The sequence below is a fragment of the Sminthopsis crassicaudata genome, chromosome 2, assembly GCF_048593235.1.
Source record: "Sminthopsis crassicaudata isolate SCR6 chromosome 2, ASM4859323v1, whole genome shotgun sequence".
Classification (NCBI taxonomy): Eukaryota; Metazoa; Chordata; class Mammalia; order Dasyuromorphia; family Dasyuridae; genus Sminthopsis; species Sminthopsis crassicaudata.
The window spans coordinates 448,679,314-448,705,324 of record NC_133618.1 but is presented as its reverse complement, the minus strand read 5'-3'; the positions used below and the strand labels follow the sequence as shown (position 1 = coordinate 448,705,324).

The 26,011-nt window shown below is 39.1% G+C and overlaps 2 protein-coding genes across 9 annotated transcripts in view; both read right to left on the bottom strand.

Annotated features, from left to right (window-relative positions):
* Positions 1 to 26,011, bottom strand: part of MANBAL (mannosidase beta like) — a 118,544-nt gene that overhangs the window by 14,112 nt on the left and 78,421 nt on the right. For 2 of the 3 annotated variants that reach the window (XM_074292694.1, XM_074292693.1), the window contains exon 5: positions 16,434 to 16,482. The exons of the other annotated variant lie outside the window; for it this stretch is intronic. In XM_074292694.1, the coding sequence (XP_074148795.1) occupies positions 16,479 to 16,482 (4 nt within the window). In that variant the 3' untranslated portion in view covers positions 16,434 to 16,478. The remainder of the gene's footprint in view (positions 1 to 16,433; positions 16,483 to 26,011) is intronic. 3 annotated transcript variants of the gene reach the window in all.
* Positions 1 to 26,011, bottom strand: part of SRC (SRC proto-oncogene, non-receptor tyrosine kinase) — a 114,846-nt gene that overhangs the window by 73,739 nt on the left and 15,096 nt on the right. For 2 of the 6 annotated variants that reach the window (XM_074292679.1, XM_074292686.1), the window contains exon 1: positions 16,434 to 16,485. The exons of 2 other annotated variants lie outside the window; for them this stretch is intronic. The gene's annotated coding sequence lies outside the window, so the exon portion shown is untranslated. Of the gene's footprint in view, positions 1 to 16,433; positions 16,486 to 26,011 lie in introns of those variants that run through there. 2 more of the 6 variants (XM_074292681.1, XM_074292682.1) reach the window with 2 other exon arrangements.

The window sequence follows — 26,011 nt, the reverse complement described above, 5'->3', positions numbered from 1 at the left end:
AAAACTCCTGAGTTCAAATCAGGCCCCAGACACTTAATAGCTGTACAATCCTGGGCAAGTCCTTGAACTCTATTTGCTTCAACTTCCTCATCTGTAATAAGAACTGGAGAAGGAAATGGCAAATCCCTCCAGTATCTTTACCAAGAAATCCAGTATCTTTACCCAAATGGGTTCATGAAATGAACTGAATAATCATAACAACTCCTCCCTTCTAATAATTCTAATAAGAATGTAAACTCCTCTCTATATTTGTATTCCTAGGGCTTATTGATAGATACCTAAAAAAAAAAAAAATGCTTACTGACTGATCTATGATTGAAGATCACTGAGATCTCTCATAGTATGACACCATGATTTATACTGGCCCTCTTAAGTCAGTTAAGCCATAGGGAGGAGAGATGGGGAGGCTTTCATTCTCCTCCCAGTCTCCCACCCTGGCAACCTTGGAGTAATCTTTGACTTGTCCTTTTCTTTCCATCTTTGTATCCAAACTTTCAGCAAATCAAGGTCAAAGAATGTAACTTGCCAAATCCAGAGAAATCTAGTTCAGCCTTCTCATGTCTTGCAGGGCAGTGGAATCAAGGATAAATTATTATACCACATGTGAAGAGATGGCTCTGGGTGCTTGTTTAGATGTTTGCCATTCCAGCCTTTTCATTTTCTCCCTCATTCTCTTCCTTCCTGCTATTCTTCCAGCCACATTCATCATCTCACCATCTACATGATGTTGGGCAAATCTCTTACCTTTTCTGAATTTCTGTTTCCTCATATGGTGAGGAGATTGGACTAGGTGGCCTTTATCTAGAGCTATGATCCTAGAACCTGAGGACCCTAGGACATAGAGTGTAACAAGTCCACAGAACAGTATGGTTCTAGTCCTGGATTTACCACTAGCTCTCTAATCTTATACTAGTGAGTTCCCTCTTCTCTCTGTTCCTCAGTTTTTCCATTTGCAAAATGAAGGGGTTGGACAAATTCTCAAAGAATCCTTTCAGCTCTAAATAGTTGCTTCTTTCATTACTACCATAGTCAACTGGTCCTTCTGCCTCCTATCTTTCTCCACCCTGATCTATTTTATAAACCATATCACAATAATCTTCCTAATATACTCCTATTATCATATCACTCTTCTGAAGAAAAAAAAAAAGCATTAAATGGTCCCTTGTTGCTTTTAGGATAAAGCCCAAATTTCTTAGCATGGTATTCAAAGCTCCTATGTTCTATCTTCAAAATATCATTTCAGTCTTGTCTTCAACTATCCAACTTTCATATACTATACACTCCAGCCAAATATAAACACTCAATGTTCCCTAAATCTACATTGTGTTTTCCCATCTCCACACATTTTCTAAAGTTATTATCTGGGATATCCTCCCAGCTAATTAACACCTGAAATCCAAGCCCTCCTTCAAGGACTAATTCAGAAGTCAGCTCTTACTTATGTGAACTTTCTATAACTAATCTAAACAGATATGAGTTCTCCCTGTTTTAAGTTGAACAATAGTTTGTCAATACTTTTCTTAAGTACTTATGTACATATGCATTTATCTTTGATAGCAAAATGATTTGTGACTTGTCTTATTCTTCTATTGGACTGCTTGAAGAAAGGAACTTAAGCATATAAGGTCACACATAATAAATGCTTTATAAAAATTAAATGAACAAACAAATATATGAGTATAGTGAAAGCATTTAGAGTAAGATCCAAATCCAAATTCCAGCTCCACAACTATCTCTGGGCAAATCATTTATCCTCCATGGACATAAAAGGAATGAGATCATAAATAAACAAATAAATGAATGAATGGAGAGATGAATAAATATGTACAAATGCATAGGTAGAGGGAAGAGGGGAGAGAGGAGGAAGAAGAAGAAAAGGAGGAAGGGATGAGGGAAGAGAGGGAAGAGGAGAGGAGGAAGGAATAAAGGGAAAGGGGAGAGGAGAGAAGGGGAAGGGAAGAGGGAGAGAGAGAATGAATTTGTAATTTAGAAACCTGAATGTGTATGAAGCTTGGATATAGTGCATATGTAAATGTGCAGCATAAACAGCAAAAAAAAAAAAAAAAAAGAAATGAAAAAAGATTATAGGATTTATAGCTGGAAAGATCCTAAAAAATCATATAAGTCTAATTCTTGACCTAGATTCCATAGACAGATTTGAGCGTCTGTATACTTGGTTGGGGGAAAAGGGGAATACAATTGCATAGATTATAAATTTAGGATGAAGAAGCTTCTTCCCCACTAAATAAGCTTAGAATAAAAGCTTCTTGAGAACAGGTAATGCTTGTATTTGTCTTTTCAGTATCTAAAACACTGTTATTGCTTGGGGTTTTTTCCCTCTATAATTTTGTTTTATTTTATGTATTTAAAAACATGAATAAGAGAAGGGATTTAGCCAAATTACTAGGATTAAAGACACAAAAAAGTTTAAGAACCTTTGACCTAATCCAATGTCCAAGCTTAGTCCCAACTACCACCTATTTTATAGATGAAATTCAAGTCCAAAGAGATTAAGTGATTTTCCCACAGTCAGACAATATATAATGATAAATGGTATATGGCATATGAAGATAATGGAACACTATTGTGCAGTAAGAAATGACAAAAGGGATGACTTCAGAAAAATCTAGGAAGTCATAAGAACTGGTGCAAAGTGAAGTGCATGGAAACAGGAGAATAATGTCCACAACTCTGATCAATACAAAGATCCACCACAATTCCAGAGCACTCAAGATAAAACATGCTATTCACCTTCAGATAAAGAATTGAATTCAGAGAACAGATGGAAACATTTTTTTCCCTTGTTTTTTTCCTTGCTTCCCCTCACCCCCACCCTGAATAAGGGTAATACTGAAACTTGTTTTGCACAACTACAAATATTGGAATATGTTTTATCTTCTTTTTAAAGGAAAGGGGTAGAGTGAAGGAGGGAATTTGTAGTTGAAAAAAAATTTTAAATCTCTGTACTTTAAAAAATATATATGTAAATAGAATGAAATGGGGAGAAGAAAATAAAAGACCTAGAATTTAAACCCAGTTCCATTTACAACAAAGCATAAACAATGTACAAAGTAGTATGAAATGAAAGGAAAATCTTTTGTAGGAGTAGGAGAGGGAAGAAAGCAGAGAAGGGATACACACAGACAATGTGACTTTAATCAAGCCTCTTTACCTCCTTCCTGGGCTTCAATCCTCTTCAATAAATTGGGAGAATTGGATTAGCTGATCCCCAAAGTTCCTTCCAGCTCTAATATTGTATGGTCTTAAGTCCTTCCATATGGGGCATCCAGAGTTCTGTGAGCTAAGCAAACTTTTCTTCCAGTTTCAATAGTCTCTATGTGTCCATGGACAAGAAAGCAGGTTGGGAAGGGAACAGAAGGAATAAATCCTAATAGGAAAAGAGATGGCAAACTCTCTGTCCTTTTATTCCCTAAGCAACATCCCACCTTGGCTAAGAAAGATGAGTTTCTACTTTATGAATTGATCTTTCCCCTTGTCTGATAGTCCCTTCCCCTCCAATTCTCAGTCCCAATTGGTGGTATCTGATTGATAGCTAACCTGAATTTGATGTCAGGAAACCTAGGTTCAAATCCCAGCTCTGCCATTAACTAGCTGGCCACATGGCCTTGGACAACGTACTTCTCTTGGAGCTCAGCTTCTTTATCTGAAAAATAAGGTGGGCTATATTTGGCTCAAATATTCTATAATATTATCACTTTCTGAAGGACTGGACTAATTTATCTAGAAGCTTGCTGGGAGAGGGCTACTACCTCAATTCAATTCAATTTAACAAATATTTATTAAATGCTTATTGCAAATAGAGCACTGCACTCGGGGCTAAACATAAAAAAGGATTGAAAAATATGATACGAAATAGAATGGCATAAATGCAATGATAACATGAAGTATAGGTAGGCAGTGTGGTATAAGGGGAATAGTCCTGGCTCTAGAATCAGTCAGTCAGGCTACAAACCTAAAAGGGTAAACCTCTACTATGTGCCAGACACTGTACTAAATACTGAAGATGCAAAGAAAGCCAAAACAAACAAATAGACAAACAAATAAAAACAAAACAAAACAAAAAACAAAACAAAAAAACAAACCCAGTATCTAGATTCTCACAGGTGTAACTAGGTGTATTTGTATATAAAAATAAAGCTGTATACAAATAAGCTGCATACAAGATAAATTGGAGATAATCATAAAGAGAAGACACAAAGGGGAATAGAAAAGGCATCTTGTAGAAGTAAGAGTTTAGTTGAGCCTTGAAGGAAGCCAGAAAGTAGAGATGAAAGGCTTGGGAGATAGACTGAGAATACACATCAAGTTAGGAGACAATACTGTTGGGTGCACAAAACAGCAAAGAGGTCAGTATCTCTTGGTGGCTAAGTATGTTGAGAGAAGAGAGCAAGGCAAAGTAAAAGAAAAATAGAAAGAGGATAGGTCATGAAACTCTTTAAAAAGTTTTTTTTTAAGGATTTTATACTCAATCCTGAAAGTAATAGGAAATTGATTGGATTGGGGAGAAAGGAGATCTACACTATAAAACCAAAAAAAAAAAGTTCTCTTAGAAGCTTCCCAAAGTAAGCCCAACCTGAAGGATCTCAGGCCCTCAAGGAGATAAAGGCTCACTTAGCAGCAAGAACCCTAAATCCAGGTTCACAGAACATGGGTCCCAACCTCAACTCCGCAACCAGCTGACCATGGACAATGATCCCATAGACCATGGGCTTTTGGTTTTTTGTCCATGAAATATAGGGGATCAGACAAGATGATCAGTAATATTACTTCCACCTCTCACTTTTAAAAGCATTGATTTTTGGAGTCAAGATCTTAATTGGCCACCTAAAACTAGGAAACCCTTGGCTACCTGTCAGCTCTGTGGTAGTCACTTTCCCTCTCTGAGTTTCCTCCCAAGCAAAATGAGGATAATAACGGGAGTGAAAAAGGGGGAGTGAATGAGAATTTATGGAGCTTGTGCTCTGTAAACCATGAACAGGGATAATAGGATACTTATTACTATCTCCTCCTAAGAACAGGCTTTGTTATGAGGAAGGAGAACTGGACAATTCCAGCTCTGGAATGGAGCTGGGGGGCAGAGATGAGAGGACAAGTTACAAGTGAGGAGAGGTGACAGGCATTGAAGATAAACTTAGGAATTTTTGTCATATTTTGTTGAAAGGAGGGGAAAATCTGTCCAATTCCCTCCTTCCCAAGGTTGTGGGAGAAGCCTTCCAAACATGGAGTTTAATTAGAGTAAACCTCAGGTTGGGGCAAGGCAAGATTACTTAAGTCTTAAATTTCAGACACAAGGTCCCAGAAGGAAGGAAAGAAAAGAGAGGGAGAAGGAACAGAGATATTTTAAGAAGTCTATGGAAAGCAGAACAGATTATAGAGAATGGGCATCTAGTGGTCTAAAGTCCTAAAGATTTTCCCTACTTGATGAAGGTGATCTGAAGGGGAAGGGAGGGGATACTCAGTTATGTACATCAAGGTAGCAAGTGATCCAACCTGTGTCCTCTTTCCAGAGAGGCAGGGAGGTGAGTGTTGGGAGATGGGAAGAGGGAGGGAAAAGTCATTAATCTTCTGTTCCCAGAATAAAATGGCATAGGGAGTTCTCTCCAGGGAACAGTACAGTACCCAGTGTGCAGAAGACAGGCTGGTTGACCAAGTGTTCTCACAGCACTACCATCTCCCCTTGCAGAGAAAGTACTTAGAATCAGACACTGCAAGTGCCCTATCAGAGCTGGCTCTGAGAACACTTCAGGCTCTTCTCAGCTCACTAAGGGCCAAGGAAGGGAAGAGGGATTTAAGCCCAGGAGGTCAAATCTTACTATTTTCCTGAAGTTTTGAGTAGGTCCCTTAACCTCACTGAGGCACCCTGCCTAAACAACAAAGGAGTTGGATTACAATGGGATGACTTCTAAGGATTCTTCCAATTCCAAATCCTAACAGCATCTGGGAGTTCAAGATTCTCTAACTCAACATACCAATGATGACAATAATCCTGCCATCCTCCTCAAGGTGTGTATAAGAAAACTAGAATTGGAATCAGAAGACCTAGGCCCACTTCAATTCAATAAACAGTTTTTAAGCACCTACTATATACCACTGATTGTGCTAGGCACATATCCCAGGAAGAGAATATGTTTTTTTTAAAAATCCCTGACTTCAAGGTGCTTACTATTCAAAGGAAAGAACATGTGCACAAATAAGTCAGGACAAAATTTATATGGAGTGCTTTTTTTTGGTTGGTGGAAAGGAAACACTAAAAATTGAGGAAGAAATCAGGCAAAAATTCTTGCAGGATACAGCATCTGACCTGGGCCTTAAAGCCGGCTAGGGATTCCAAGACCAGAAAATGGGAGGGAGAACACTGAAGTAAGAAACATGATGCTATGAAGGATTAATGACAAGCAGGCAGTTTGACTTGAATTTAAAGTTTATGAGATGAGAAAGTGTGAGGAGTTCAGAAAGATAGGTGAACTCAAGATTTTTAAATACCAAACAAAGGAGTTGTATTTTATAGTGCAGGCAACTGGGACCAACTATAACTTGTTGAGCCAGGAGAGTGACCTATGCTTAAGAAAATCATTTTGGCAGCAGAATGGAGGATAAATTAAGAAGGGAAGAGATTGAAGGAAAGGAGACTATTCAAAAAGATACTGAATATGAACAATAAGAGATAAATATCAAAGTAGCCCTGACAGGAAACAAAAAAGGATGGAAGTGAAATATGATGTGAAGTTATAATGGGCAACTTCTTGGATATGGGAATAGGAAGACAATCATGTCAGAGAAGAGAAAGAAGAGTCATGGATGACTTTCAGTATGATTAGTGGAGGCTGGCTCTGACTCTGACTAATTGTATGACTAAGCAAGTTATTTTTCCCCCTCATCAAAGCTACCTTTTCTCTAAAATGGGATAATAATTCTTGTACTACCTACTTTACAATGTTATTGTGAGAAAAGTGATTTGTAAACTTTAAAATATTGAAGAAGCAAATATGCATTATTATTGTTCCTGATGGTAAAATGTCGTTCATCTATGAACAGGTGGAGGAGGCAATGGAGTGGATGGGGTGAGAGGGAAGAACCTTTCCCAGGATGACCCAGCACAAAGTGGTGGCATCTGCCTGCTCCTGCAGCCAGAAAACACATCATGGGATTTAGAGCTGGAAAGAGTCCCAGAGATTACCCAGTCCAAACTCCTCACTTTACAGACCAGGAACCTGAGCCCCAGGAAGGTGAAGTGAATTGTGGTCACATAGATAACAAAGCAGAAAAAATTTATAGTCATTGCTACCCACCATGCTCCCCCCCCCAAAAAAAGAAAGTTTTGTGTCTGAAGCCAAGCTAAGGCAATCTTTAGCCAACAGCCTAGAAAAGCAGAAGTCTGCTTGTACCCTCAGGAAACAAACAGAAATTTGGCTTAGTGCATGTGCAGTAATTAATGCCTCAAAGCAGCTTAGCAAATTCTGCCCCCTACCAAATTGCTTGTTAGGAAAGGCCCAACTCATAAAGCTGATATTTTGACTTTCAAAAAAAAAAAAAGACTGAGAATCAATCCCCCTTAGATACCAGCATCCCAGGTTGAGGTAAGGGAGAAAACTATCTTGCTTCCAAGGCAGTTGAATGAGATGCTTCCAAGATGAATTTGGAAGCATTTGGGAAGCTGAGATGAGAAAGGTAGGACTAGTACAGACAACTTAGTTGGAACTAGTGCTGGGAATGGGATTGGGACATGGCAGATTTTACAAGATTTGTTTTACAATGTTTATAAGATTCTTCTATGGTATAACAGAAAAAAGTGTTGGACTGAGTTTGGAGAACCAGAGTCTGGTCCCAGCTCTACCACTAATGGGATGTTTTCTTGGACAAATCATTTCCCCTTTCTGGGTCTCAATTTACCTATAAGTATCTCTCTGCTCTAATATTCTATGTTCCAAGGTTCTTTCCACTCTGTATTCTGTTGTACTTAACAGTACTTTACAAACTGTATCTTGTTATAAAGTACTTCACAGCTCTGTATAAATTCACTAAAATAAACAAACCAAAAACAAACTCTATAAAATTGAGTATAGCATGTAAGGAGAAAATTTTTCTTTTTTTGGACGGGGAAGGTTCCAATGTTTTTTCCATGAAATGAGGAACTCTTCCAGCTTTTTGGATTCATCAACATTTTTAGGAGCAAAGGCAGCACTACAAAATAGGCAGAGAGTTCATTACCTGAAGGCTTAAAGTATCATATTAAGAATAAAAGAAAAATTGTCCCCCCCACCCCTGTACATATATCACATCTGGCAATTACATAGCAGGCAACCTGTCATTTGGGTCCATGGGCACCTCCCAGACCACAGGCAGAAGCCACACTTCAAGCATATAATACATCATCTTTCTAACAGGCTCTTGCCTAGACTTGCTGTTTCATCTCCATTCTTTCTCAGATTCCCCCACCATACCTGCCTTAGCTGTCAGAAATTGAGAGGCTAGCAGAAGCTGGTGGGTTTGACTAAGAGCTTTCCCTGTACTGGAGTCAGGAAGAGTCCACTCCACCCCCTAAATGCTTCTCTACCTGACCCATCCATGACACTCCCTAGGTTTCCAGACTCCCTCCAGAACTGAAATGACTCAGCCTGCTAAGTTGGCCAAGTATGCAGGGTGTGTCTGGGCATTGCTTAGGGATTCCAGGTGGAAAAGAATGAACCTGAAGCCCTTGAAGAGGAGGGGAAGCCCTTGTGATGGAACTCCTTCCCTTGCTAGATGCTCAGATACTCCTAGAATCTCAGAGCTAAGTGGGGAGGGGGGGGGAAACTTCAGAGGGAAATCCAAGCCAACTTCAACCTAAAGTATGTATCTGTTTTATAAGAGCTCTTAAAATGGCCAGCCAGGCTCTGTTTGAACATGTTTGGTGACAGGAAACATACTTCTTATGAGACAGACCATTCTACTTCCAGGCAGCTAACTTAAAAAAAAAAAAAAACTTCTTTTTAAGCTCAAATCTGCCTCCCTATAACATTTCCTCACTCATTCTGGTTCTGCCCTCAGTGACCAAGCAAAACAAATGTTGTCTTTATATTACATAACAACAAAGAAAGCATGACACAACGGATAAAAGTTGGTTTTTAAGCCAAGTTATCTTGACAATATTAAGCCTGGACAAGTCACCTAACCTCTTAGTGAATGTAAGTTTCAGGGAAGAAGTTGACCTATATTATCTGTAGAGGAAGTTTCTGCATTTGAGAGTTCCTTGTGTCAATGAAAACACATGTCCAATCCTGTATTATATCCAACTTCACAAAATAACTTTGCAGATAGCCAAGGATTTACCTAACTTTCTTCTTCTTCAGGCTCAATATTTAATTTAGGGGAATGAGCAAGTATCTTAAGCATCTCTTCCATGAAAGGTCTTCAGGTGGCTCTGAGGACACAAAGGCTGGAGATAGACCATGATTTCATAGAGCTTACAGTTAAATAAATATCCCTAATTTCTTTTGCTCCTCATCTGGTTTGTCTTCAAATCCCTTAGAATCAGTACTGAACACAATTCATTAGAGGTGTTTTAATCAAGGCAGAGAACTGTGGGACTCTCACCTCCCTTCTAGACATTAGATTTCTATGACTGAAATCTAAGACCTTAGGGGTGTTTTATTTGTTTTGTTTTGTTTTGGATCCCACACTGCAAATTCATAATTGAGAGGGAGTTAGGCTGGGAAGTGGATAGAGCATTAAACCTGTAGTCACAAAATCCCAAGAACACATCCAACCTCAAACACCCACTGTGTGATCCTGAGCAAGTCACTTGATCTACATTTGTCCCAGTTTCCTCAACTGTAAAATGGGGGAAATAACAGCACCTACCTGTCATCTGATTTTGCAAAAACATGACATTAAGAAAAACAGTTATTAGGCACAGGAATGATGTTACAAAGGAGAAATCAATCCCCCCTAGAAGAGGGGATTCTCTGGCAAGGTTGTTAAATTGAAATAACAATCTAGTGATAATAATGATGATAATTCCCATTTCTCCAGTGCTTTAAGGTTTCCAAAAAGCACTTACCTTATGATACCCTGTGAAATAGAAAGAACAAACAGTATTATCCCCATTTTATGGATGAGAAAACAGTCTTAGACAGTGAAAGTCACCCACCAAGTGAAGTCATGGAGTTGAAATGCCAAATCAGATTTTTCCTGATGCTGAAGCAAATGCTCTTCCCACCCTAGTAGACTGCTTCTGCTTTTGTGAAAAGTGCTGATGACAAATTCACACAGGTATTAGGATCTGTTTGAAGTTAGTCTTTTCTCCCAAAAGAAGGCTATAGACTCCTAAAAAACTGGACAACTCTCTGCCTCCAAAGATACTCTACACTCTCCTACCTTTTCCCCTTTGTTCAAGCTACCCCTTGTATCTAGAATAGCCTCTCCCCAACCTCCTCTGTTGAGAAAGTTTTCTTATCCTTGAATGCAAAAATAAAAGGCTATCTCTATCATGAAATTCTCATTGATCTCCTTGCTTAGTCAGTCAGTCAGTCCAAAAACATTTATTAAGCACCTACTATGTGCTAAGGTTCAGTAATGACCTTTTTTCTTTTTGTACCTTCTAAATACATTTATGCATTTCATTCCCCTACTTGACCATAAACTTCAAAAGGGCAGGAATGATGTTTGACATAGCTTCCCTGTCTAACCAAACACTGGGATGGTCGCGTAGGAGTTTCTTAGGATCGAAAACCTCAATTTAACTAAATAAGGTTCCCTTTTGAGAGCTGGCCATAGAAGCTCACCTGTTCAATCCCAGGCCACATCCACCCTGAACTCTGCATCACTCACATTAGAACAGGATTCAAGGAGGTGGTGATATGGGAATGACATCATCGCGCATCAGGCAGTACAGAGGAGGCATTGCAGTAGTCGCAGGAACACAGCGCAAGGAACCAGTGAAGAGAAGATGAAGGAAGAGGGCAGGAGGCTAACTCACTAGCACTATTACATCCTGGGCTAGCCCACCTCCCTGGGGAAGCTTGACCCAGCCCACAACCCTCTCTTACATCAGACCCTCTGCGTCTCTTCTCCCAGGTCCGTCTAGAAGAGCTCTCTGCTTTGGGACAGATCTTCTATGAGGAAACGATAGGCGTAGGAACCAACTGTGACTTCCAAGGACAAGCTACATCTCAGGCTTCTGGTCAGAGTGATGGCTTAAAGTGCAGCACTTAAGAGTCCCTCACAGCTCAGCCCTCACAGCATTCCCATCTTCTTCCACAAGGCTTTTCCTCATTCCCAGCTATCCTGGTTTTCATGCTGCCTTACAAGGAATGCTTCATCTCCGGTCCCCTATGCCTGGAAGGGTCTCTCTCTTCACCTCTGCCTTTTAGAATTCCCAGCTTCTTTGAATATTCAGCTCAATCATCATCTTGTTCAGGAGGCCTTTTCTGGTCTGGATGCTGAATGGCACAGTGGATGGAGTCCAGACGACTTGAGTTCAAATCTAACCTCAGATATTTACTAGCTGTGTGACTCTAGACAAGTAGTCACTTATGTGCTGTCTATCTCAATTTCCTCATCTGTAAAATGGGGATAATAGCACCTGCCTCACAGGTTGTTGTGAAGTTTGAACAAGATAACATTTGTAAAGTGCTTAGCACAGTCCTGAGACATAGTAGGTGCTTAATAAATGTTTGTTCTTCCTTTCTTTTATAAGTTACTTTCCATCTACCCTATGCATATCTTGTATGTACTTATGTCTATTATAAGAAGGCAGGGATTATTTGGAGGGAGTTTCTCTCATTATGTTAAATAAGCACTTCAAAAGTGCTTATTAATTGTTGAGGGAGTGAGTGGAATTATGGATACCATTTCAGATGTGGCCAATGTGATCTAGAAAAGAAGAGGTCTACCCTAGATGTCCCCAGAGCCTCTTTCTACATCTAGAGCTATGATATTATAATCCCATGATTGACTTTGCTTAACTGCATTTATTTGTTATAAAGGAGATTCCTATTGAGAAGGGTGAAGGAAGTTATTAGGACCTTCTATGGATGACTGACTACTGAAAAGAGAAGAGTATAAAACAACATTTAAAGAAGGAAACAAGATAAGGGTTTGTGGGAGAACATGAGCAAGAATAGAACAGGACGGAAAGGCATGAAGAGATTGTGATCTGCACTAGTGGAGGAAAAACCCACATTTTTGAGCCAATGGAATTATTCAAGCACAGAAGTGCAACCTACCATCTCATAAAAGTTTGTGTATCATCTTTGGCCATGGGCCTTTTGGACATTTACCTAGGACAACAGGAGGGGGCCTACTTGATTTGGGCTCTGCCCAGTCACCACATTAACCACCATCTCGTTTTCTAACATGGCCAGTAACCTTTTCTTGAATACCACAGTCCCCTGGGAGCACTCTGGCATAACAGGTATCATAGTATAGTGGGAGTAATCCTAAATATGAAATCAAAAGAGAAAGGTTTTAACCTCAGCTTGGCTATTTGCTAGTTGTGTTACTTTGAGTCATCTTAATCTCAATTTCTCCTTTTGTAAAAATCAAGGGATTGGGCTAGATAATGTCTAAGGTTCCTCCCAACTCTAAATCTTGTAGTTTTATGACCAAAAGTTTGTTGGGAAGATTCAATGAGATAATGTCTACAAAGTACTTCATAAATCACAGGGCAACACAAATAAGCTATTATTATGATAGCAAGGGGTTCCTGAATGAGGTGGGCTTAGGCATTCTAAACCTAAAGATTTTAGAGAGGCTGAGCCAAGACCTCAGAAATAATCTGGAACTCATTAAGCCTTCTGGGGATCATGTTGGGGTACTGATTAGACCCAGTTAAATTTAGGAATGGGAAAGCAATGGTAATGAATAGTAGTATCATGGCAGAGGAGATAGCATTGGACTTGGGAGTTAGGAAAACCTATATTTGAAGCCTGCCTCAGTCTGTTAAAAATCACAGAATCCCAAAACTGGAGCTAGAGTAGACACATCAGTTCAACCTTCTCATTCCTTGAAGTCCAGGAAATTTAATCAACTTGCCCACAATGATAGTAAATGTCAGATGCAAGATTTGAAGCAAGGTCCTCTTAATCCAGAGCCCATGTTCTTTTTACTATACCATGGTGCTTTACTAGCTACATACATAACTCTGGGCAAGTCCTCATCTGTAAAATATGAATACTGATAGCACCTATTTTATAGGACATTTTGCAATGAATAATGAGATAACATTTGTAAAATACTTAGTAAAACCTAAAACATAACATATGTGAACTATTATTATTATTATTATTGATAGCAGCAATAGGGAGAGAGCCAGCTATCTTGACCTTGATCCAGGGCCCTGTTCTTCTGGATTTTACCCTTTTCTCCTTTCTTTGTCCTAAAACCACCCAAACAGAGGAAGTGCCCAAATAGCAGAAAGCCACCTGAAGTAAGACCTCAGTAGGTTCACTTCTCCCCTTAAGGCCTCTGACAATTAAGTTTCATTTCACTAAGTGTTAGACAAGCACCTGCACCTATGGATGCACTTAAAAGTATGACTTCAAGGAATACAAAGCTCAAGTTCCCTAACTATTCTCTGATTCTGTGAATGACTTTTCACAAGAGGTAAAGAATTGTTCCCTAGATCATAGAATATTAGAAGTGAAAGGGACCTTTGATTCCAACATCCATCCCTATTCCTTTATTTTTACATTTAAGGAAACTAAAACCCTTCTAGAGAAAGGAAGTGGCTTGCCTTGAATCCCATAGCTCATAAGAAGATCTAATAAGCAAATTTAAGTTGTCTGACCCCAACTCCAGTTTTTCCTCCCCTAGGACATCATATTAGAGCCAACCAAAAACTACTCAAGAGAGCTGATCCATGCCACCTCCCTGAAGATCCAAGTCCATAATTCCCTGTGTGACCTGGATCAAGGCACATCCCCTTCATACATTTAAGATTCCTTAAATGTCTATAAAATGAAAGGGTTTCTGAGGTCTTTCCCAAGCCTAATATTCTATGATTTATTATTCTTCAGGCTGGAACATGTTTACATTCAGGCAATGGAAGGGAGGTCAAGGGGGGAGGAGGAGGAGGAAGAGGAGGTACTAATATAGCAGCTGGGCTAGGGAATTCAGAGCCTGTCAGCCTAAGGCACTCCCCAGACTCAGCCTTACCTCCTGCCTACATACAAGCTGGCTGGCGATCCCCGAGCAAGACAATCAGTCACAAAACACTGGAAGGTACTGACTATATCAATTAACCAGGACACAAAATCCTGTCACTAATACCAGAGTCCTCTCAGTCTCTTAAGATTGAGCCCAATCAAAATTCTGGACTTGTTTTTGACTCCTTTCTCTCCCACAACTCCCATATCCAATCTGTCACCACATCCTTCATATTCTCCCTTCAAAATGGCACTGGGAACTACCCGTATAGCCACCCTCCTAGTCTTTGGGATTGTAAGCCTATTGAAAAAGCCTAACTAGTATCCCCATGTATCCTCTCTCTTATTTCTTCTCTCTTTCATGGGCTGCCAAATTAATTTTCCTAAAGTCAAGCCCTCTTGCTCATTGATCTTCAGTAGCTCCCTATTATAATCTATAGGATAAAAGTTCATACTTCTCAGTTTACCATTTAAGGGCCTGCCCAATATGGATAGAGTAGCCTTATTTAACTCTATCTCCTCTGCTAAAAGGTAGCTGGAATAAACAAAAGGCATGGATTGATGGAAAACATGACAAAGACAGAGAACTTATTAGCCACAGAACTTTTTAAAGCTATTTCTAGGATCACAGTATTTAAATTATATTAGGGGCAGCTAGGTGGCGCAGTGGATAGAGCACCAGCCCTGAATTCAGGAGGACCCAAGTTCAAATTTGGTCTCAGACACTTAACACTTCCTAGCTATGTGACCCTGGGCAAGTCACTTAACCCCAGCCTCAGGAGAAAAAAAAAATTATATTAAATAGTTGAACTTACTATGGATGAAAAGTTACATTATTTTCACAAACTTCTAAGTAAAATTTAGCTTTTCTTTCACTCATGAATGTAAGCAATAAACCTTTATTCTGAAAAGGAACTCCTATATTTTACCAGACTGACAAAGGGGTCCACAAACAAAGCCAAAAATTCCATGATCTAGTCTAACTCCTTCATTTTATACCTGGGGAAAATGAAGTCCTAAAAATTCCAATGACTTGTTCAAAATCATTCAGGTAGTTGAATAGCAAAGCTCACTTCTCTAAGCCTCAATTTCCTCATTTAGAAAATGACAGTTTTAAAACTTTTCATGAACTAATCAATAGAACTGTTATAGAGAACAAAGAAGGTTATGCATAAAAAGCACTTTTTAACTATAAAGTACTATATAAACATAAGCTATTATTATTTTTATATGTGCTCTGAGCTCCATAAAAAACTAGTCTATTCACACTGTCCTAATACAATTAGAACTTTCTTGACTCCTTGCTTTGCTTAAACATTAAAATTTGTTTGTTTAAAAAAAAAAAAAACCAATAACCCTTTATAATAGCAAAAGAAATAATAAAATGATCCTAAAGGCATATATGCTTTACTCCCTAGGAACATTTTAGGCACTTTGGCATACTACATTTATATTTTCAGGTGAATAGGTTACAATTTGGCATATTAGTGAAAGAATATTGCTAATTCTTTAAAAGTACTGATACTACTACTCCCAGAGGGTAACTTTTATACTAGGAGAATCTAGCTAGCACATCATAACTTCTGAGAAAAATTGTCCATCATTAGGAAAAGTCCACTTGTTAGCAATTCTCCACATTCCTCCCCCACCAATTACTTTGTATTTATTTTATATATATTTTGTATTTATTTTATCTGTGTATATATCATTTTCCCTAACAAAATCTGAATTCCTTAAAGGAACCATTTTTATTTTTGTGGTAACAGCTCAAAACTTTGTGTCCCATGAAGCGTTCATCATCAATACCAATTTTTGCAAAGCCTTTCCTATCTTTACCATTCATCTACTTGGCATAGACTGGTTCACACCATTAGATGTTTTCACAGCTCTATGTCCTATCAATGCAACTATAAGTTCTTCTCAAGCAGGGACCATATTTGATTCATAGCTATAGCTCACAAATCAGTAGGCAATTAAGAAATACTAGTAAACTGATTGACAGACTGATACCCACATGTCAGATCAAAAGCCATTAAGCCCTGGACTTCCTTTCCCAGAATTGTAGATGCTAGAAATTTGATTCCAGCCCCATTCAGAAACGAAGCAGAAGCTATAAGCCAACAGTGGAGATCCAGGCCTATACCCAGATAGGGTGTCTGAACTAACTCTCCAAATGACAATTGGAAAGACACTTATAGACCACTGAACCTTATTTCAAAGAGGAATTTGAGGCCCAGGGTGGGAGGGTCTTGCCTCAAATCACAAAGAGCTGGTTCTGCTACTTACTAGCTGTGCGACAGTTGACAATTCATTTCATATCTCTGAAGTTCCTCATCTGTAAAATAAGAATAACAAGACTTAACACTATTTGCCTTACATGGAAGTGAAGAATTCACTCTGTGTGTGTACACACAAACATATACACATATGTATGTCTATATATACACATATATAATCTCACATGCCTGTACATACACATATATTCAATGACACACATGGGTCTATATATTCACACATACAATCTCTCACAATCTCTCACATACATGTATCTATACACATATATAATCCATCTCTGATATACATGTATTTCTCTATATGTACATATGTAATCTCACACATGTGTCTGTTCATATTCATATATAATCAATCTCTCTCTCTCTTTCTCTCTCTCTCTCTCTCTCTCACACACACACACACACACACACACAGAGTTTACTGACTCTGAAATCAATGGATCTGGGTTCAGATCTTGCTTCTGTCACTTTCTAAAAGCCTGGCAAGTCGATGAATCTCTCTGGGCTTAGTTTTCTCATTTGAAAAATGGAGAGATTATATTAAGTGGTCTCTGAAGTTCCTTCTAGCTCTAGATCTATGACCCTAGATATGGACACATATGTATATATTCATATACACCATTACAAGAAAAGGATATATATACCTACATACATATGAACCCAGCCTCAAATATTACCTTTGACCCTACTTGTGTGACTTTGGGGAACTGCCTTCCTTAGCCTATTATTTCATCCATAAAAATGAGGAAGGGGAAATTAGACTAGATGGACTTCAAAATTCATTTCAATTTGAAATCTAAGATCCTATAATACTATGATTTTATATGTGCTAACATTATCTTATTTAATTTCAAAGATTAATTAAATTTAAATATATGAATATGAGTTATTATTATGAGAGGAAGCACAGAGTGGTGGAAAGAGCATTTTCTAAAAAAGACTCAATATGGAGATCTAGGATCAGATCCCACACTTTCTACCTATGACCAATTCACATCAATTCTCTCAACCTGTTTTCTCACCCTAAAATGAAGTTAATTATTAACATGTATACTTTCTATTTTGATCTATACACTATATATACACTTCCAATCCCAGATGGTGGTTAGGAGTGAGGGAAGATGGTTTATAGAAATATGAAATGTGAATAATTATAAATTAACAATATACATAATAACCACAAAAATAAGCACAACTAGAACCCAACTATACTAACTCTCAAGCCTACAATATTTCCCTTATACTGAATTGCCTCCTTCTCCCTTTGCCCCTCTTTCTGAGAAAATTGCTTCCTCAGAGAAAGGGTAGCCAAGGGGTCTGCAGCCACAGGGCCCAATTTAAAAGATTCAGGGTGGGAACTTGGCTAAGAGCTTTCTTTTCTAGCACAATAGGGCTTTCTTTCCTTCTTCATGTTTACAGCCCAGCTGAGATGAAAAGCAACAGGGAAAAGGGGGCCTAGCTCCCCTACCCATTTAGATCTGAGCCAGAACACAGTAATAAAAAGGAGAGGCCAGTCACCTACAACCCCAGTATAAGAACGCCTCTTTTCAAGGCCATGGGGCCTGTAGTTTCCAACTTTCTAGACTCTCTAAAGAATCAGAACCCATTTCATCTTTTCTCACAATGAGACGGCAAAAGACACTCACTCAGAGAATTGTGGAAACTCCTCTCTCCTCTCTTCCCAAGCCCTTTTTTCTCTACTTTTTCCTCCTCCTTTTCTACCACTCTCTCCACAATGGAGACTGCCTTCTCAGACTCCAAAGCCTTCTGGAGCCTAAAGTCATCAACTCTGGCAGCCAGGATAAACCCAAAAGAAAGACTATTAGATTTGGCTCAAGAGATCAAGTTCTACTGATAAGAAGCCATGTAACATTAGGCAAGTTAACTTTTGTTTTATGGGCCTCAGTTTCCTCATTTTACATTTACATTATTTTACATTTAAGTTTTAAATAAATAAAAACATAATTTTTTTTTTAAATAAGGAAGTTAGATGTGATGATCTCTAACTTTCCTTCCAGTAAAATTCCTGGCTTACTTCAAATACTGAAAAATTAATGTTTGTTGATTAACTGGTCTATGTTCTAAGGACTCCCTCTGAGAGTTTATATTTTATATTCTAAGGTCTGACCCTTGTAGCCTTGACAGACTATTTTTCAAAATTTCTTTAGTCATAATATCCCATATACTATGTTCTAAAACCCCTTCCAGCTGTCACTTCTTCCTGCTTTAAGAATCTATGCTGTATTTTCAAAGGTTTGCCCCTTCTAACTTTGTTTTGAAGTCTTTTCTAGCTCTGTCATTCTAGGTTCTATATTCTAAACTTCCTTCTAGCTTCCCCTCTAGCTTGTATTTTTAAGGGCCTCCTCAATTCTGACACTCTATAATCTATATACTAACCAGAGACCTTAAGCAAACCACAAATCAAATGCCAGAATGTACCACATTAGCTTGCAGAACCCCAAGATGAACCCAAGTAACAATATTTTTACTGAACCATAATACCAACCAACAATATTGTTTGTTTTGGGTTTTTTAAATAATCAAGGAACCAGTTCCAACTAGTGACCAAACCTACATATTTTCTAAAGTAAGTATAAGAGAATACAACAGGAGAATCAGAATATTCCCCAAATAGAACAGCATTTCATGTTGTTATTGTGCCCAGGGAAGTACCTGTCCTTGACTAGGGGGAGGAGGTAAGTCTACTTCCTATGGGCCTAAGGAATGAGACTCAGTATATCCTTGGCCCAGAACCTGGGACTTTGAAGAAAAAAGTGACAGGGACTGGGGTCAAGATCAAAGTTACATGCCCTGTTTTGACCAAACCCAGTATCAGTCTTCCCTCCACCCCCAGACATTAGGATGGTCACAAACAATATAATACAACAAACAACAAGGTCAACATCCTCAAAGAACTCAAAGTTTAGCTGGGAGATAAAATACAAAGATAGCTATTAGCATTCATTATGATATGATAAAAGAATGATAAAAGATATGATAAAAATTAAAACCAGTCACTTTCTGCTATGGTAGATCCATGCTGCTGGGGACACTGAGATTGATGGGTCTCAAGTTTGGGAGTTCTGAGCAGCAGTAGTGCTAAAATCTAACCAATATGGTGAGTCCAAGGGAGGGGAGGGCTGCAGGCAGCTTAAGGAATGGTGAACCAGCTCAGGGCAGGGAAAAAAAAATGGAGCAGCTTAAAGTTTCCATGCTGATCAATACTGAGATCAGACAAAGTAGGCAAACTGGAATCTCAAAAAAAAAGAGAAAAAAAAAGAGCTCTATGTGAAATCTTAGGGAAGAAGCTTGTTACTGGCTGAGAATAGATACTGAGGGAATGGTGGGGGGAAAGAAGAAACAGATAATAATTGCCCAAAGTGATCCCAATCCTCCTCAAGTTTTGGGGGATGCTCTCCTTTGTAGAAGAATCTAAGCCATATCTATCATTTTATGTCCACAACTGAACTGAAGGCTCTGCATATAATGAATACTTATAAATATTGTTTGATAAATGTTGTTGAATTGAACGAAATTTAGGGGAGAGAGAATAGGATGCCTTAGTTGGGAGTGGGCAGGTCACGAATTGTAGGGCAGCAGGGTATATCTAGTGACAACTGGTAAGCCTGGACTAGCTTCTGAGAAAACTTTCCTCCCCTTCTGTCTCAGGGCACTCTCTTATCTTGGCAACCCCTCTTCTAGGGCAAAGTCTATTTATACTGAAGTCTGAAAGTATAAGGGGGCAGTTACAAATTATATTAGCCTTGGACCATTTTGTGAAAAGAGCCCAATTTGAGGTTCATATTCCCTAGAATATCTCAACTCCCCCATCAAAATCTGAGTAAGGCTTTACCTCCTAGATCGCCCTCTTCTCAGCAGAGGACATGAGCATTCCTCCCCCTACTCCATCACTGATCTGCCCCCTTCTGAGCTGACACACTGCCTCTCTCCACCTTTATAACACCTGCCTTCCCAACAAAGCCAGGGTAGGAAGTCCAGAACAGGCAGTGTGAACAACATAGTCTCAGAGGAGTTTAGAGTTGGAAGGATCCTTAGGGATCATCTAATCAAGGAATTCTTAAACTTCTTTTTGTTGTGGGCTCCTTTGGCAGCTTAGAGAAGCCTAAGGATCCCTTCTCAGAATAACGTTCTAAATGTTTAAAATAAAATACAAAGGAGTACAATGGTATTAAAGGACACGGAAATATACAGTTATCAAAATGGTTTTTATCTAGTTCACAGACTGCATATTAAGAACTCCACAATTCCAGTCCAACGTGCTTATTTTAACAGAGAAGGAAAATAAGGTATCCAAAGTAACAAAAGTTATAGAGGCAGGATTCAAAGCTCATTCTTTGAACTCTAAATCCAAGGCTCTTTCTACTATGACAATCCATTTGATGTAGCCCCTACTTATTTTTTTTTAATACATGTACGCTGGGGATATTCACATAATTAGAATAACTCACCTCTAGAAAGGAAAAACCCCAAGCAAAGAGCAGTTTTCTATGCCTATCTAGAAATCCCTTAAGAAATCTCCTGAGTCTCATGCCATCACTGTACAGGAAGAGGCTCAAGGTCACAGGTAAGATAAGAGCAGAATTTAAGTCTGACTCCTAGCCCTTTATTCTCTCTACTGCACTCTGTTACCCCACTGATACCATGCATAGAATCTTAATTAGAGCAGGAGAGAAGTTAGAACTCACCTGGTCACTTCCCTTCCCAAGTGCAAAAGGCCTTTCACCAGGCCTGCCTCTGATTAGCTTTGGGAAAATCACTTGCCCCTCATTCTGAGCTTCACTTTCACTGACTATAAAATGAGAAGAGCAATGCTTGTACAACCTACCTGACTTGCCAAGCAGAGGACAACACTTTAACAAGTCACTGAATGGCACTGGGCCTCATAGTTACCACCTGAAATATGGTTCCTGAGGTTCCTTCCAACTCTTACTCAATGAGCCTATAATACAGATTTTTACAAGTGTCAGCCTAGTTAACGTTCCTTGACTTGGCAGTTCCTCAGAGGGTCCTAGATCTAGAACCAGAAAGGACTTCTGAGACCACTAAGTCTAACCCTCACACTTTACAGTTGAGGGGAATGAAGATCAGAGGTTAACTTGTCCAAGGTGTCATATGCAAGGGCAGTATTTAAACCCAAGTTCTCTGAGCTTCAGATGCCTGGCCCCATCTGCACTAGGCTTGCAGCTTGAGGAAGGTTGGGGAAAACTTCAGCTTTGACGCTGGCTACCTAGGTGACCTTGATTAAATAACTTTCCTGAACCTATCTCAGTTTGTTCCTTTACACAATGAGGGGATCACAACAGATGTTCCCCCCAAGGTCCTTTCATGTTCTAACATTTTCTGGTTCTTTGGTCTTTCTATATTCCACTCTGAACCCCCATCACCTCTTTGTTCCAAACTTAAAGGATAAGTCTAGTGGGAAGAAAAAGAAGAAAAGAAGTTAGAGAGGTTTCTGGGACTTACAAGACCTCTTCTGAGCTATAGATAGCTCTTCTCTAAGGTCTGTAGGGGCTGATCTCACTGGAATAAGACAGGGTCCCTAAAATTCCAAAATATGGTGTACAGGATGTCCAACTGCAGACACTCCAGACCTAAGAGACTTGAGAACCCAGGTCCCCGTACCCACAACAAGGGATCACTGGGTGGGGGAGAAGGAGAGGGAGTTGTGTCACTCTCAGGGTGCGTGGTCCCTTAAAAGCACTGCCAGATAAGAGATAAAGGGAAGTGGGATGGTCTGTATGTCACCAGAATGGGAGGAACATTCATCATCACCATACCTCCCCTGTGGGAAGCACTTTACAACCAACAAAGCACCTTTTATAGACACTGCTGTATCTGTCTATCATTTCCGTGGGAGAAATTGGGGGTAGGATGGATTGCCTAAGTGGTTTCAGTGGGAAGACTTAAGCAGTGGGACACTTTATCCATTCATAGACCTTTGAAACAAGTTCACAGAAGGGCAAAAGATATTTTCAGTCCTTCCAGAAAAGAAGAGGTGGGAAAAGAAAGTCATTGGAACTCAGGAGATCTGGGTTCTATTCCAGACTCTTGTCATAAATCAGCAAGTGACACTATACAAGTCACTACCCTTCTGTGGGCATCAATTTATTCCTATGTAAACTAAGAAGGGTGAATTCATTTTTCTCTAAGATCCCTTCTAGCTCTAATGTTCTGTGGTCTAGATACGTTCCCAATTGCAAGATTCTGTCTTATTTCACTTCCAAGTTCTGTGGATCCTGTATGCAGTAGCCTCTACTCAGCTCATCTTGCCCCACTTTTGATACTACTTACTCTAAATACCCACAGTTCTTATAGTATGCAAGCCCTTAATACACTGGTTCCATTATCCCACAGGCAGACCCAAAAATTGGGTCCTTAAGCCTAACGATTTAAAATGTCAAATGGGAAATTCTGAGCCAAATTAGAAGAAGCACCAGAAGTGGCAGTATATTAGAGGGGAAAATCATTGACTCTAGCTCTATGGGGCTAAGATTCAGATCCTACCTCTGATACTAACCTCTGAGATCCACGCAAATCATTTTACCTTCCTTGCCCCAAATTCTCATCTATCAAATAAGAGTTGGGCACTAGGTGACCTTTAAAGTTTCTTCCAACTCTAAAATTATGATCTTCATAACCATCAGTATTGCCCACCTTAATTACCATCAACTAATTTACTGCCACAGGCAAAGGAGTAAGGTAAACCCTGGTAATAATAATAAGGCCTGAACCATGATTTCCAGTTTCAAAACCTTAACTACAGGCAAAGAAATTAGGAAATGAACCTCTTTCCCTTTGAATCAAATCTTAAGGTGGCCTTGGGCAAGACACAATCCTTCTCTGTAAAGTCCCTATCAGTTCTAAATCCTTTGCTTCCTATGAATTCTACTCCTAGGAATTAGGAATGCAGGGAGAAAGGAAGAGGACAGAGGGAGGGAGGGAGGGAAAAAGAGAGAGAGGAGGGGGAGAAAAAAGGGGGGAGGGAGGGAAAGAAGGAAGGAGAGAGGGAGGGGGAGAGAGAGAGAGAGAGAGAGACAGAGAGAGACAGAGAGACAGAGAGACAGAGAGACAGAGAGAAAATGAGAATAAACAAAAATCACATGTTCTGATCCTGGCCCTGACCCATATGACTAGAGGCTGGAGAACAGGTGTTTTCCTGTTCTGAGGAATCTGCAGCTTTTCCAAGGTTAGCAAACCAGAAGCTAGCTAATGTCACCTAGGGACTCTTCCTCAAGATAATGCACTTAAAAGTAAAAAGGAAACCAATTGTATTGAAATACATAGTTATCAATATTAAAAAACAATAACAACAAAAATCAATTTCACAGACCTGAAGTTAAGAATTCTTGGATTAGATGAGCTCTGTGACATTTTGAAGTTTTATGATCATAATTTGATAAAATCACAACTCTATGGGTCACATATAAAAGAGATATGGAGAGGATCTAGCACACTTGGGGATCCAGAGGGAGATCACTAGAAGGAGGAAGTAGGGTACTTAAAGATAGCTGGAGCCTCTAAAGCTTTTAGTACTAGAACGCTTAAGAACTAACACTGACACAAAGTCATTTTCCCTGAGTCTCAGTTTTCTTATTAGTAAAACAGGAATAACAACAACCTGCCTCAAAAAATCATACAATTTTAGGGTTGGAAAGAACTTTGGCAGCCACCTGGTTTAGACTATATATAAAAGACACCTCTATTATAATACAATTGACAGATTGTCACTACTTCTGATTAAAGATTTCCGAGAAGAACCCTCCATCATTCCATTTCTGGACAGTTCTAATGACAACAGCTTACTTCTCTATAATGCTTTTAAGGTTTGTAAAGCACTGTATCTATATCAGTTATTTCATCTGAACATCAAAGCAATTTTATGAGGTAGGTGTGGTTAGCTTCATTTTACAGAAGAGGAAACTGAAGCTAGGAGGCTAAGTGACCTGGACACATAATAAGTATCTTGAGATAGGATTTAAACAAAGGTCTTCCTGACACCAAGTCCAACATTCTCTCTACTGTGCCAACTTTTCCTGACCTCCAGCCCAAATATGTATGGGGCCAAAAAGGACCAGATTAATGTCTCTTCTACCCATTTCATATGGCTACTGTAAGACTCAAGAAAATGTAAAATCTAGAAATTTTCTTAAAACAAACAAAAAAATCTACATAAATATGACTATAACCATTTGTCATTATTTTACCAAATAATGGTAAAACATTACCATTGTTGACCACATGTTGTTGACCACATGAGACCAAAATAAGCTAGCTTCTGTACAGGCAAGCCTTGAGTCTTGCTCACTTAGCATCCAGAAAATGGATCTGAGGGTAGACTAAGAAGACTGGCTGAGTGTACTGACTGTGGAGCCCCAGGGTCTAACAGAGAATATACAAAAGTAGTTTCAGAAGATCTGGATTTGAACATAAACTCTACCATTTACTATGCCGTGACCTTGGGGCAAGTCACTTTCTAGGCCTTCATTTTCTCATCTGCAAAATGAGGGGATTTCAACTAGATAGTCCTTTGTAACACTAAATTTATGATCTTGACTCCAATGTCTGTAACTTGTTGGGGTTCACAAAGTATTTTCCTCCCAACAATCTAACAAGAAGGGCTTGCTTAGATACTCAGCTAATTAAGGATCAGAAGTGAGTCTTGAGCCCAGTATCCCTTCCACCAAATCCAGTGTTCTCTCCACTCTACCATACATCTCAACATGCAAAGGCAAGCAAGTGACTCAAATCTATGAGGTGATCATTAGGGCAGCTCAGCTCAGCTCATCTCAGCTCTTTGCTATAGATGGAACAGGAAAGTCTGGTCTATGGAGGTAAGGGTCCACTAAACTTTGGGGAGGGTAACCAATCACACAGAACAAAATAATACCTTCAAAGAGCTAAGAAGAATTTTTAAAAATAAGTTTATTACTCTAAATATGCCGACACTGCTAACATTTGCATGATCAATTCGCTGACAATATCCTTAATATGAATGATACAATATACCGAAAATAATTCAAGATGAGCTATTTCCAAAAGCTATTAATCTATTAATTAATTATTACTCTATCAGGCTACTATGGGTTCAGTCAACTTCATGATAGATTTAAGTGTCTACTTCTCATCTCGTTTACTGGGAATCTAGGAAGAAAATGCATTTTACAGGAGAGATCTATGAGGCTAATTCTCCTTGCTAGGTATACCAAGTTACAATCCTTAAGTCCTAGATTTACCATCCAAATTTTACCCATCGTTGAAGGCTCAGCTCAAGCCTCATGTCCACCAAGATGCCTTCCCCTGATGTGCCAGCTCACTATGACTTCTCTTTCTCCTATAAGCTCTTCCAGATCTGTCTGTATCATACAATCAAGTCTCTGAGGGTGAAATGCCCTTTACTATTTTCAGATTGTTTGAAATATATCATTCCCATCTCCCCACTGACTTGGTAAGATTTTTTAGAACAACCACCATGTCCCTCTGTTTCTCTCATAACCTACACAGCACAAGGCCAAGTACACAATAGGCTCTTAAGAAAGGTTTTTTTTTGAA